The sequence below is a fragment of the Eschrichtius robustus genome, chromosome 10, assembly GCF_028021215.1.
Source record: "Eschrichtius robustus isolate mEscRob2 chromosome 10, mEscRob2.pri, whole genome shotgun sequence".
Classification (NCBI taxonomy): domain Eukaryota; kingdom Metazoa; phylum Chordata; class Mammalia; order Artiodactyla; family Eschrichtiidae; genus Eschrichtius; species Eschrichtius robustus.
Window position 1 is genome coordinate 34045187 of NC_090833.1, and position 13754 is coordinate 34058940.

At 42.4% G+C, this 13754-nt stretch overlaps 1 protein-coding gene across 7 annotated transcripts in view; it reads left to right on the forward strand.

Moving 5' to 3' along the window:
- The window catches only part of HEMGN (hemogen), a 42296-nt gene that overhangs the window by 18688 nt on the left and 9854 nt on the right, over positions 1-13754 (forward strand). For 3 of the 7 annotated variants that reach the window (XM_068551796.1, XM_068551800.1, XM_068551801.1), the window contains one exon: positions 13602-13727. In XM_068551796.1, coding sequence (XP_068407897.1) covers positions 13602-13727 — 126 coding nt within the window. Of the gene's footprint in view, positions 1-6143; positions 6261-13601; positions 13728-13754 lie in introns of all 7 variants that reach the window. The other 4 variants (XM_068551802.1, XM_068551803.1, XM_068551797.1 and 1 more) reach the window with 2 other exon arrangements.

Below are 13754 nucleotides of genomic sequence, written 5' to 3' on the forward strand. Positions count from 1 at the left end.
CTCTTTCAATTTTCTGTGCTGGAGCTCTTAGAATTTCTCATAATAAGATCTGTCATTTCTACCTTCTAGATCTCTCTAGAATCTGTCCTTTCCTTTAATAGCCTCAGTGAATTTATCTTCTCTCTCCTTTCCCACCCAGCCCCCATATTGTCACCTAAATGCTCTAAGAACATTACCTGATTATGGCATTCTCCTCCCTAAAACCCCTTAGTGGCTCCCCATGACATCATAAAAGCCTCTCCTTGGGCCCCCAGCTACCTCTCTGGTTTCAGGTCTTTCCATTCCCTGGTGTGTAGCACACATTCCAGCTTCTCTGTTACTGTGCCCAGAACCAAGGTGCCTTTTCACATCCCTGTGCCTTTGTATACTCGCACCTCCCTCTGTCTGAAATGCATCCCCCACCACCTTTAATCCCCCTGGAGAATTTCTACACCCTTGTTAAGGTAACATTTAAATCTTATCTCTTCTGAGAAGCCCAGCCTGAGCCCTCAGACAGACTTAAGTGATCCGTCAACTGTGCCCAAATGCTGTGTGGGCTTTGGTCATAACCCAGTCTGTATATGACACTCATGAGCCTGTTTCTCCCACTAAACTGTGAGGTCTCAAGGGCAGGCAGCACATCTGACTCATCTCTTACCCACTGTGGCAAGCACAGGACCTGACTCACAACAAACACTTACTAAATGCCTGTTAGAATGAACAATAATCTGTGCCATAATGAGGTTCTGCTATGAGGGTCCTCTGTGTGGAGCTGCCATGCTCCTTAGGGTTCACCCTTGCTGATAGAGGCCTAGGGCCAAGTGGCACTGGTAGCTGAGGATGTGCAGAAAAGCAAAAGGCCTGCAGCTGCTCCCACTGAAAGCCTCCCTGTATGCGTGCAGCTCATTCCCTCTCAGACTTTGCGACTCGCACAAGCCCATTCCTTGTCTTTCATGAAAAAAACACAGGACCCCTTGGAGAATGTTCCTGTAGGGACCCATCTGTGGGTAATTCTATGGGGGAGAATTATGGGCAAGGGGGAGAAACATCTTAATAGAATGGAGAGGGATGAAACATTGCTACTCTTGCTTAGCATGGGGATGTCGCTGGAGGGGAATGTAGGAGCTGGTAGCAACACTTCTTATGTTTTAGAAAGTACAGCATACCCTGTGGTTACCAAAACCTTCCACTTTTATCATCTTCTTGAGCCTGTTATCCACCCTGAGGGGCAGGCAAGACAGAGCTGGGGTTATTTGTAGATAAGGAAACTAATATCCAGAGAGGTGAAGTGACTTGCCCAAGGTCATGTTTTGAGCAAAGGCCCACAAAAATGAAGTGACTTTCCCAGGGTTGTGAAGTAATAATCAGAACTATAGCATATGGGGTTACTTGTAAAAATTTCTGTGGGTTTTAAACTATTTATTTATTTATTTTTGGCTGTGTTGGGTCTTCGTTGCTGCACATAGGCTTTCTCTAGTTGAGGCAAGCGGGGGCTACTCTTCGTTGCGGTGCGCGGGCTTCTCTTGCTGCAGAGCACGGGCTCTAGGAGCGTGGGCTTCAGTAGTTGTGGTACGCAGGCTCAATAGTTGTGGCTCGCGGGCTTAGTTGCTCCGCGGCACGTGGGATCTTCCCGGACCAGGAAGAACCTGTGTTCCCCTGCATTGGCAGGTGGATTCTTAACCACTGCGCCACCAGGGAAGTCCCTCTGTGGGGTTTTCTTTAATAAAATTTTTGAAATCAGAAACATTTTCTAGTAAATTGAGTCCACACAGGGCTTTCAGACATCTCTTGGGAAATTTGACTAGATGACATTAAAGATTTCTTCCAGCAGTGAAATTCTATGAAATTTAGTGTTTACTGTGTCCCAGGTTCACTTAACTCCATAAAGTACAATTACCAGTTTGCAAGTAATTTACAAAACAAATAGCTCTCCTGCCCAGTCAAGCATGTCTGTCTGATTTAGTAGAAAGTCTCAAGCCCATTACTTACTTATTGTATCACCTACTCATCAATCTATTCTTTCCACTCCTACTCCCTATACTGTAGCAACTCTATTACTTGATCAATTGTTCACTTCCTCTGTCAGAGATAACTAGGATTTAGAGCTGAAGGCATAATTTCTATATAAGACTAGAAAGCAGAACTGTTGTGTCTTATTGAGATCTTAATTTAATTCCCATTAAAGGGGAATTGAATTGACTGGATTAGTGAAGTTTCATTCTACTCATTCCTCCTCAGAGAGATGACTGAATCCATGTGGGTATCATATTTGGTAGTGGGATATGGGAATGGAGTTTTCCATAGATCAGGGTAGGAGTAGGATTTTCTAGAAAGGAAAATCTGTCTTGGTTGGATGGACCAAGTTATTTAAATTCTGCCTGATAATTCTGTCCAGTCTCTTTGCATGAGCACAAAGTATTGTACACCCATCTGAACTGGGTAGAAACAGAAGTTAATAGCAGCTCTGTGGAAATAGATACCCTACTTATCTTCTGATCCAGGAGTCCAGGCTCTATCTGCTGCACCACACACTCTTCAGGGTGATAATTGCTCCTATTAGTGTTTCCTGAGAAGTGAAGCATAGTATCCAATTTTAATAATGAAGGCTATGGCAGTAATAACATGTAACATCCTATTTTATTTTCATCAAGAAGACCAAGCCCATCAGATAGAAGGATTATGGGTAATTCTGGGTATTGCTGGCATCTCTGAAGATGGCAATTCTGTCTGGGTTTGTTTTAATTTCTCTCTTGATTACCAAGAACATTCTGACACTTAAGAATAGATGTGCTTGTTGCTGACGGGGAGGGGAGGGCTCATTACAAAGCGCTGGGGCAGACCTGCACCCTCTTTTCTTCCAGTGGAACATCAGACTTTGCTACATGACTCCCACACAGGTATCTATCACAGCTGAGCAACTCTGGCTTCCCTAAAATGAGATGAGAATGCTAACAATAAAGGGTGACAATACAGAACATAAAGAAGCACAAAGGAAGTCTTCATCCTCACATTGAACTTGCCCAGGACATATGCTGATGAAATCAGATCTGATCACATCCTGAGCTCCATCTGTTAAAGGTGCTCACAGACACTTAGGAGAATTCCAGGGAAGAAAGACCTGACAATACATTTTCTGCCTGCTAAAGTAACTCCTTCTCTTCTCTCTGGCTAAAAATACAACCAAAGTGTCACTAAAACACACACACACACACACACACACACACACACACACACACACCACGCACAAACCCAAAATACAAGAAAGCCTAACATTTGTTGAACAGATTGTGACAGAATATCAATTAGCTAAGTGTTTGGTATGCAAACATCCCCGATGTGAACTCACCCAGAGAAGGACTTGCAGGGAGGGGGAACGGAGAGTGTTAGAGAATTAGGGAGCAAGGCAGGCTGCCTCCAAGGGAAAGTGCTGGAACCAAAGCTCAAGACCTAGTTGACAGGTGAGAATGGTGCAATTGCCTTTTACGTCCACCTAGTGGCAGAGTTCTAGCCAGAGTCATCTCTACCTCAACTGGTTCAGATGACGACCATTTACTTGAACGTATAATATAACATTCAGCACTGGCACGGAACCATTTGGAAGGCTGCAATTCTTCAGCAGTGTTCACTTTTGGGCAGGGACTCATCTAGGTTATGCTAACTCTAAACTTCAAGCCCAGGGGATAGAATCTGCTGGAAGCAGGGAGTTGAAGTTTCCAAATTAATAAGACTAAAGCATCATGTTAGGTTCTAGTACGTATTCTATGCCAGAGTAGCTAAAACTCCAAGGAGTGAATAAAGAGCAAAAATAGGAGAGGTTAGCGTTCAAATAGAGACCCTGTGGAGAGTAGCTGATATGAATAACAGTGGGTCAGTGGCAGGCCAGGGAATGAATCGAGTCTTTTGCTCTGTCCCTTTTGAATTATAAAACAGTTCCTGCAAAGGGCAGTTTGGCTTTAGGATAATTTGGACATGATCTAGAAATTATGTGAAATGAAAAGAATTCACTGATTAATTACATAGGCCAGCATTTCCCAAGATGTGATATGCATTCATTCCACTTGGGGCAGTGCAGATAATTTCAGATGAAACATCTTTTACTTTAATAGTTCAGTATTTATTTTAATGTACCTTAGAAGAATTATAATTTGTTATACCACAAACCTGTGATTTCACAGGTGATATTGTTGGTTTTCCACTTACATTGGTGATATAAAATTTCCATTTTAAATACTTTTAGGAAAAATAAGTTTATTTGAAGGAAAACATTAAGTAAATAATAATACAGAAGATGTTATTACAAGAATATGGCAAAAATCATGAAGAGAGAATGTAACAATTGGAAAGTTTGGGAAATACTTCATCAAACCAGGAGATAAGGTAGATTGACTTGTAGACAGAAGAGTTCGGAATAGCAGGAAGGTAAAGGAAAATGATAGAACTCTCAGAGGATCTGGATTCCAGTTCCAGCTGCCACTAGGCCTGTGTGACATTGGCCCCCTCTGGATCTCCTTATCTATAAAATAACTCTCATGCCTTGCTTAGCTTTTTTATTTAGCAGTTCTATTTCACTTATTGTTATTGAGATTATGAACAATCATAATGACAGCCAGAGCAGTAAGGTCTGCTATGTGCCAGATTCTTTCCAATAGTCATCATTCTTAATTCTCATAATAGTCATGAAAGGTAGGTGTTATAATACCCATTCCATATATGAGGGAATTGAGGGTGGAAGATCCTGGCCACACAGAACCTGATTTGAATGAACTTAGATCTGACTCTGGAGCCTGTGTTTGTTCCTCTGAGCCTGGTTGTATCATAGTAGTTAATTCCTATTCACCCTCAAAATTAAGCTCGAGATCACCTATTCCAGTAAGACTGCTTTGACCTCATCTCTTCATCTTGGTTAGATGTCCCTCCTCTGTGTTCCCTTAACTTTCTATGTATGCTGTTTTTCCTATTTGCCTTTATATTCCCAGCACCCTACACACTTTGGGACACAGATTAGATAGTCAACAAATTGCAGAAAGAGGGAGAGGATGAGGGAGAGGGAAATGAGAAAGAAAGGAGGGAGAGAGGATCAAAAGAGAATATATATTGCTGCCTTATTTTATTAAATATGAAAGAAGTAGAATTGAGAGGCAGGAGAGCAAGGTGGTTAAGATATTGCCTCCTAGATCCAAACCACCCAGCTTTGCCACTTACCAGGTGTTTGACTTAGGGCCCAGGTTCAATACCTGTGCTTCAGTTTCTTCATCTACAAAATAGGGATATTAGTAATACCTACCTTAAAAGCTGTTGTAAAGACTAAATGAACTATCATATATAAAGTACTTAGAAGACCGCCTGGAATATGATAAGCAGGTGCTCAATAAATATTGGCTATTATTATTATTTCTGTGAAATTAATAAAAGGGGAAAAGCTTAACACTATTGTAAAGTGAAAAAAACACATAATACCATTACACACATAGAGCCTCATCATTTTTCCAATTCTACTTGTTGACCAATGCAGAGTCATTCCAAGGCAGTTATGAATAAAGAGGATTATAGCTAGAGGATACACAATATAATATCTTTATCTTTTCACTTCTATGACAGCAGAATTAAACACTCCACCTCTACTCTTAGAACATTTGGAAATATTGATGTTAAAATTATCATACTGTATTATATTCTAAATTCAGGTTTACGTATTGTCTATCACTCTCAATTAGACTGAGTTCCTTGGAGGAAATGACTCCTGTTTGATTCTTCTCTATGTCTCCAATTCTTAGTAAAGGGGCTGGCAAGAAATAAATGTTCAATAAATGTTTGCTGAATGAACATTATAGAAAAGATGTGTACATGTGAACAATAAAATAAATATTATGTGATATTTATCATACAAGAGGCTCAGATCAAGTGACACTATAGCTCAAAAAGGAGAGATCACCTCTATGTAGGAAAAGGTAGTAGAAAAGAATGGTTAAATCTGTGAACCTTAGAGTCAGACTGCTTTGGTTTTGAGCTCTGACTATGGCGCCTATGAGCTTATGTGACCTTGGGATGTAACCTAACTTCTTTAAACCTTAATTTCCTTATCAGTGAAATGGGGATAATATTAGTTAGAAGAACTAAATGAGATAATGTTTGTAACATGTCAGGTACCTATTATGTGTTTGTAGAGTAGCTAATATATCATCATCATCATCATCACCAAAGGCTTTGTGATGCGGGCACTCACCATCTGGATGGGCAGACACAAGTGAAGAGTACTGAACAGCAAGGAGGTGTGAATAAAGGTACTGTGGGTGTTAGAAAGAATCAAAGCCAAACAGGGAGGGCAAGTGGCACTATTTAATTGGAACATTGGGTATTTTCAGGAAAGTAATGGGGGATAAGATTGGGAAGTTAGCTTTAAATGCCAGACTGACAAATTTAGTCTTTATTCTACACATAATACTGAGACTTTACGGGATTCTAAACAGGGTAGAGACCAGTTCTGAGCCAGTTTTATGGGGAATGCTCTGGCTGTTTGTGCAGGACAATCTGGGGAAGGTGAGGGGAGACAGAAGCAAATAAACCACTTAGGAAGCTTCTCCAATACTTCCAATGAGAAGTTGAGGTCCCCCTCTGGGATGGTGGTATGGGAAAGGAAAAGAGGGAATGAGCATGTGGGATATTGGGAAGAATAAACTCAGAACTGTGTCCAACTGGATGTGAGAAGCAAAGAGAGGAGGTGGAGGCAGAGGCAAAGACAATTCTGAATTGGATTGCCAATTAGAACTGGATGGCCAGGAACAAGGTGCTGCTCTTCTATAGTAGAATAGTTAAGAATGGCAGAAATAAAGCGTAGGAGAGACTGGTTTTAGGGGGAAGATATATTTGCTTTTTGCTATGCTAAGTTTAAGGTGCAGTGGGATATTCAGGTAAAGAATGATATTCAAGAGACACTTGAAAATGTGATCTTACAACTCAGACTGGTAATTATTTAGAAGATATCTGCATAAAGGTAATAGCTAAAGGTATAGAGTTGGATTGTCTGTCTAAGTGTGAGAGAGAAAAGACACAGAGGAGTCATCCTTGGGAAGTACTTCTCATAGCTAGAGGAGTAAAAGAAGTGTGTGGGGGGCTTCCCTCGTGGTTGAGAATCTGCCTGCCAATGAAGGGGACACGGGTTCGAGCCCTGGTCTGGGAAGATCCCACATGCCGCGGAGCAACTAGGCCTGTGAGCCACAACTACTGAGCCTGCGCGTCTGGAGCCTGTGCTCCGCAACAAGAGAGGCCGCGACAGTGAGAGGCCCGCGCAACGCGATGAAGAGTGGCCCCCGCTCGCCGCAACTAGAGAAAGCCCTCGCACAGAAACAAAGACCCAACACGCCAAAAATAAATAAATTAATTAATTAATTTAAAAAAAAAAAGAGAGAAGTGTGTGGAGGAGGAAGAGGAGGAGGAAGGAGGGATGAAGAACACATTACCATAGAAGCCAAGAACACAGCAACATAAGTGCTCAGAGGAATCGTGAGCTACAGTGAAGTCACAGAGAGAGCGAAGTGAGAAGGGACCACTGGACTTGGCCATTAGGAAATCATTGCTGACTTATGAGAGAACAATATGTGGAAGAGAAAACTAGATTGTGGATGCAAAGGAAAGAAGAAGTTATGTGGGGAAAGGAAGCAGTTGACTTGAGAGTACACTGTTAGTTCCGGAAGTTCAGGAATGTGAGGACAGAGATGTGATGGGGGCTCAAGGTGGGAGCAGACTTGTTCTTCCCCAGATAAATGACCACACATCAATGTTTATTCAGAGATGCTTATTGTCTATTCATTAAGAAATAGAAAGCAATATTGGTGGAGGAGGCCGGAGGAGGGACTTTGGAACAAACTAAATTGAAAGTCAGGTTACAGCCATTCTAAAGTCATAGACCGTGTTATCTGTATGTGTACAGTAGCATCTGTTTCAGCAGAGACAGAACTTATTTATCATGCATCAACAGGCTGTGAGAGAGAGGGAAACCAGAAACTCTCCTTCTCCACTAAGGAAAACAAAGCATGATCAACTCCTTGAAAAGAATTTAAAAGGTTTGAAAATGTATTTTAGCAAGGAAAGAACACCAAGAAAAAAAAGTGTATGATAGCTTCCCTTTCTTGACTTTTCCACCCAAATGCACTCCAGGACAATGCCCAGGTGCATCATTAGAACACTTCTAATAATATTATTAACACTGCCCGAGTTTATGGCATGTCTATCTACACAGTGCTTTTCATTTTATAGAAAGCTCTCATGATCTCTTTTATCCTCCCAGAATCCCTGGGAGGTATTACTTTTTCTCTGTTTTATAAGGGAAGAAACTGAGAATCAGAAAGAATTGAGCGATTTTCCCCCAAATTACACAGCCAGGAAATGGTAGAGTCCCAAATCCCTTGCTCTTTTTTTCTACACGTTTTCAAATTTCATTCACACGGTCTTCACAGCATAACACTCCATGTATGGGATGACAAACCAAAGAGTAGCAAAGTGATCGCCCTCTTTTCTATAATTCTATCAATATGGCCTAAAACTACATCAGTTTTGGGGCACTTTTATTAGGTCAAGTTTCTCACTGAATAGTATCCAGTGCTCCCTTTTCACCCCCATCATAAAGAGCCCCAGGGCAGAAGTTCTTAGCAATGTGTTTCCCTCCCTCCCACATCTGCCCAGTTCAACCAGGCCTCTGAAATGCATGAACAAGGCCTCAATACTTACTTAAATGTGCTCCAGATGGGTCAGGAGGCAGGAAAGCAATTCTCTCCCTCAATATCTAGTTTGGTCTAGTAGGAAGAAGGCCAGAATTGGAGGCTGCAGGCTCAGGTTTCATGCTCAAACTACCAGTCTAGCTCTGTGACCCTAGTAAAATCACTTTACGCTCTGAGCACCAGTGCCTTGATCTGAAAAATGAGGATACTAATAGCTATTTTATAAGTTTGCCACAAAGATTCAGGGAAGCACTTGTGAAAGTGGCCCTGTGATGGGTTTGACATTCTGATATTCTGCTGTAACTGTCTTGAAATTCTTAATAGTTTTTGAAGGAGGAGCTCTGTATTTTCATTTTGGACTGGGCCCTGCAAATTATGTTGCTGGTCCTGCCTGTATGTCCTTGGCCAAGTCACTTAACATTTCTGGGCTCCAGTCCATAATTAATTAAATTCTTAGGAAAGAAATTGTTAGGAAAATTCTCAATCCTCCTTCTATCTACCTATTAGCAAAATTTGACACGGTTGATCACTCCCTCCTCCTTGAAACATTTTTTCCTCTTGACTTCCAGAACACTACACTTTCCTCGTTATTCTCTGCCTCACTGGCTGCTCCTTTGCTGTTTTTTCCCTAATCTATTTGCATGTCCAAAACTAAACTCCTGATCATCTCCTGCAAGCCTGCTCCTCCCAGTCTTCTTTGTCTGTTAATGGTACCTCCATCTTTCCAGTTGCTTAGACCAAAACCCTTGTCATAGTCTTTGATTCTTTATCACTCACTGCCTATCCAGTCTGTAAGCTACTCCAGAGTCTGACCGCTTCTTCATCACTCCCATCACAGTTCAAGCCTTAATCATCTGGATTCTGCAGGATCCTTCTAACTGGTCTCCCTGCTTCCACCTCCTCCCCTGTCCCCATGGTCTGTTCTTTATGTAGGATAATCCTTGAAAAATATGCCAGGGACTTCCTTGGAGGTCCAGCGGTTAAGACTTCATGCTTCCACTGCAGCGGGCGCAGGTTTGATCCCTGGTTGGGGAACTAAGATCCCGCATGCCAAGCAGCATGGCCAAAAAAAAAAAAAAAAAAAAGTCAGATGGCATCAATCCTCTGTTCAAAACCATCCCATGACTATCCATCTCAATCAGAGTAGACACCCCTACAAGGGGCAATAAGCTACCTCTCTGAACCCACCTCCTACCACTTCCTCACCTCAGGCCATTTGCCAGTGCCTCTCTGCCTACAGTGCCCTCCCAGATGGCAGCCTGACTGGCCCCTCACCTCCTTCAGTCCTGAACAACTGTCACCCTGTTTAAAATAGCAACCACCATCAACTTTCCCCCCTTGTTCCTTATCCTATCATTCCATGCTCACTTTTCTTTCTTCTTTTCAAAAAATTAATTTATTTATTTTTGGCTGCATTGGGTCTTCATTGCTGCGCGGTCTTTCTCTAGTTGTGGTGAGCGGGGGCTACTCTTTGTTGTGGTGTGTGGGCTTCTCATTGCGGTGGCTTCTCTTGTTGCGGAGCACGGGCTGTAGGCACGTGGGTTTCAGTAGTTGTGGCACGTGGGCTCAGTAGTTGTGGCTCGCGGGCTCTAGAGCGCAGGCTCAGTAGTTGTGGCGCACGGGCTTAGCTGCTCCGCGGCGTGTGGGATCTTCCCGGACCAGGGCTCAAACCCATGTCTCCTGCATTGGCAGGCGGATTCTTAACCACTGCGCCACCAGGGAAATCCTAACTGCTATATCTTCAGCACAGAGGTCAGTGCCAGTGAATGACAGTAGAAAGAGCTCTGGAACAGATGATGGTATTACTAAGTAACAGCAGCATCAGCCCCTCTGAGTGTATAAAGTACATTCACAGGCTGCACACCCATGAGGCTGGCCCTGCATACAGGAGTGAGGGCGTTTATGGGGACTGCTCTGGGCTAAGCCTCCTCCTAGATTATACTGTGGGGATAGAAAGGTGAATCAGGAGTGGTAACCACCCTCAAAGGGTTTGTGGCCTAGAGAGAGGTATCATGTATATATGCAAATAACTCTAGAACAAGGCAGCTTTTGTTAAAAATATCCGGCCTTTAATGCCTAACATCTCACATACTGCTAACGACTCTAGACTTCACTACAGAGGGAAAGGATAATGAACTATGGCTTGTAAATTTACTGACTGGCTATTTTTGTCCCAGACAAGTTCCTGCTGTGGCCTGCTTATCACACCAGAGACACCTTGCCTGACTTCCAATCTAGTTTGCCCCAAACTCCCTCCACCTGCCCCCTCCACCCAATATTGCTCCCTAATTACTGTTAACTTGAGATCCCACCCTCATATAGTCCCTCCACATTCTGCTCTTAGATATCAGAACATGGGGTGGAAACAGCTTAGGCAGGCTGCAGCAGGGTGTAAAGGGTCTAAATATTATCTCCCTCCAATAAAGATGTGCATATCTCTATGGGCCTACAGTACACAGAACTCAGGGACTAACATCTGTCCACCTTTGTCCACCTTTGTAGTCTGACAGCCTTGCTCAGTACATGGCACAGAGGAGGCATTCAGTAAGGTTTGCTGAATCGTTGAACTGGGTCTTATAAGCTTTAAGGATAATTGTATTTAAGAAGTAATTCTGCATCTTCTGTAAGGTGTCCTAGAAGTATTCTAAAAGGTTATCTTATTTCATTATCATAAGAAATAACCTGATCAGTAAGAATTAAAACATATCAAATAAAGCGACTAATTTAAAATGCCAGTTTAAATTATAAAACACTCCTGTTTTATAATTTTCAAAGCTACTTTAGTTTGTATTTGAGTTTTTAAAACCCTGTATCTGAAAATCCAAAAATTATCATGAGATAAATTGCAAGTTACACTTTCCATTCCCTATAAGACTTCTCGGAATAGGGATTCCCTGGAGTTATCTGAACTTTTAGGTAGAGATTAACTTACGAGAAAGACTGGGGAACCGAGAAACTTAAAGCTAGAGCTTAGGATCTAGTAATTAAATACCACATTAAGTTTTGGTGGTAAGCCCTTGAGTGCTTGTTACATAGTTCTCAATATTTTTCAGTGTGTTTGAAAAACCTTCTTCTCTCATATGTTCACATCACACATACATTTTCATACCCAGGCAAGATCAAGCATAACAAGATGACCCATCTTATAATCAGTAAGATGTGGTGCCACCAGTAAGTAAGAAAATTTGGGGCAGGTAAATCTTTCCCCTCCTTGGTTCTCAATTTCTCTGTGTATAAAATAGGGGGAGGGGGCTTCCCTGGTGGCGCAGTGGTTGAGAGTCCGCCTGCCAGTGCAGGGGACACGGGTTCGAGCCCTGGTCTGGGAGGATCCCACGTGCCGCGGAGCGGCTGGGCCCGTGAGCCATAATTGCTGAGCCTGCGCGTCTGGAGCCTGTGCTCCGCAACAAGAGGCCGCGATGGTGAGAGGCCCGCGCACCGCGATGAAGAGTGGCCCCCGCTTGCCACAACTAGAGAAAGCCCTCGCACAGAAACGAAGACCCAACACAGCCATAAATAAATAAATAAAAAATTTTAAAAATAAAAAAGATATCTCATAAAATAGGGGGAGGGACTAGATGGTTTAGGAGGAGATGCTAATGCCTTAAGAGTCTATGGAAGTAGAGGGCATCTATTCACATTATAAAGGTTTTCTCTTTATAAAGGATTCCCTTCAGGTTTTCTCTGAGTTTCTTTAGTGCATTTAAACTGTGACTTGACTTACCAAAATCTTGTCACTGTATTTTTATTACTAATAACAGCAGCTAACCCTTACTAAGCAGGTTGAATATGCTAGGCACCATGTATTCAATATGACAGGCACATATGAAATGCATTATTTGATTCAGTCATCCCAATAACCTCATGAGGTACATACCAATATTGTCCCATATTGTAGGTAGGTAAACTGGCTCCAAGACTAAGTGGCCTAAGGTGACTGAATTAGGGAATGTGGCAACACTGGAATTCAAACTCTCTTCACTTCAGTATCTGACTCCAGATACAGTGTTAACCCTGTATCTCACAGACCTTTTGCCTGTAATAGGAGGTGGTCAGTGTCCCTTTCCTTGGTGAACAATCCTGATCCTCTGTGCCTCTTTGCCTTCACAAATCGGGTGACCAATTGAAGATGGGTTATTCCCTTGGTTTCAACTTAATTTCTGTGACATAATGTGCTGATATTTTCATTAAGAAATGCTTTTTGACCTTCCCTGGATGAGTCACAGTGGATTTCATTAGTTATCTTGAGTCACTTGTGAATGATCAGGTGAGCAGAAGAGGGTTCAAATTTGCTTTGAATTCCTCATTTAGTTCTTTATGTCTATTATCTATGTCTAACAGCAAGACTTTCCATTACTTTGCATCAGGTTAAGATGAAAAAATGCCACATGCAGGAAAACAATATAAAATTAATTTCGCATCTTCATAATTTTCACATTCATAATATTCATTCACTTTCACAAGAACTGTGTGAGGTGGGGAAGTCAGGAATTATTCACCCACTTTGCAAATGAAGAAGGATAGTCACGAAAAGGGGAAGTGATTTGTTCAAGAACATCGAGCTGGTTAGGTGCTAGACTTGGTGTTCTTCGTATACTATGCCACCTCTGTATGTAAAAAGGAACATCGGACTCAGGCACTTCTTAGTAGAGCCAATGACTGCCATACCGGAGGCTGTGACGTACCAGCCTGTGGCTGCAGGGCTGCCTGTATAACTAGCCACTGTGGTGGAGGAGGACATAGCACCAGCTGTGCCCCCTGCTCACACCTGTGCAGTACGATAAAGAAAGTAGAAGTAGCCAGCAGCTGTGGTCCAGCTAGATAAAACTTTTAGGCAGGAAGTCAAGTGACAAGTGAACTCGGATATGTGTGTGTTTTTAACTGTTAGTTACTTTTGACATTTTAAAAAAGGGTTCTTGTGGAAGTCAGACCAAACAGCAGGAAGGTATTGCAGCAAGATGGATTTGGGAAAGGACCAGTCTCGCTTGATGCTCCATCAGACACCTGATCCTCATCAAGAAGAGAACCATGTTCCAGGTAATGAAAGAGACCTTAAGAGGTAGT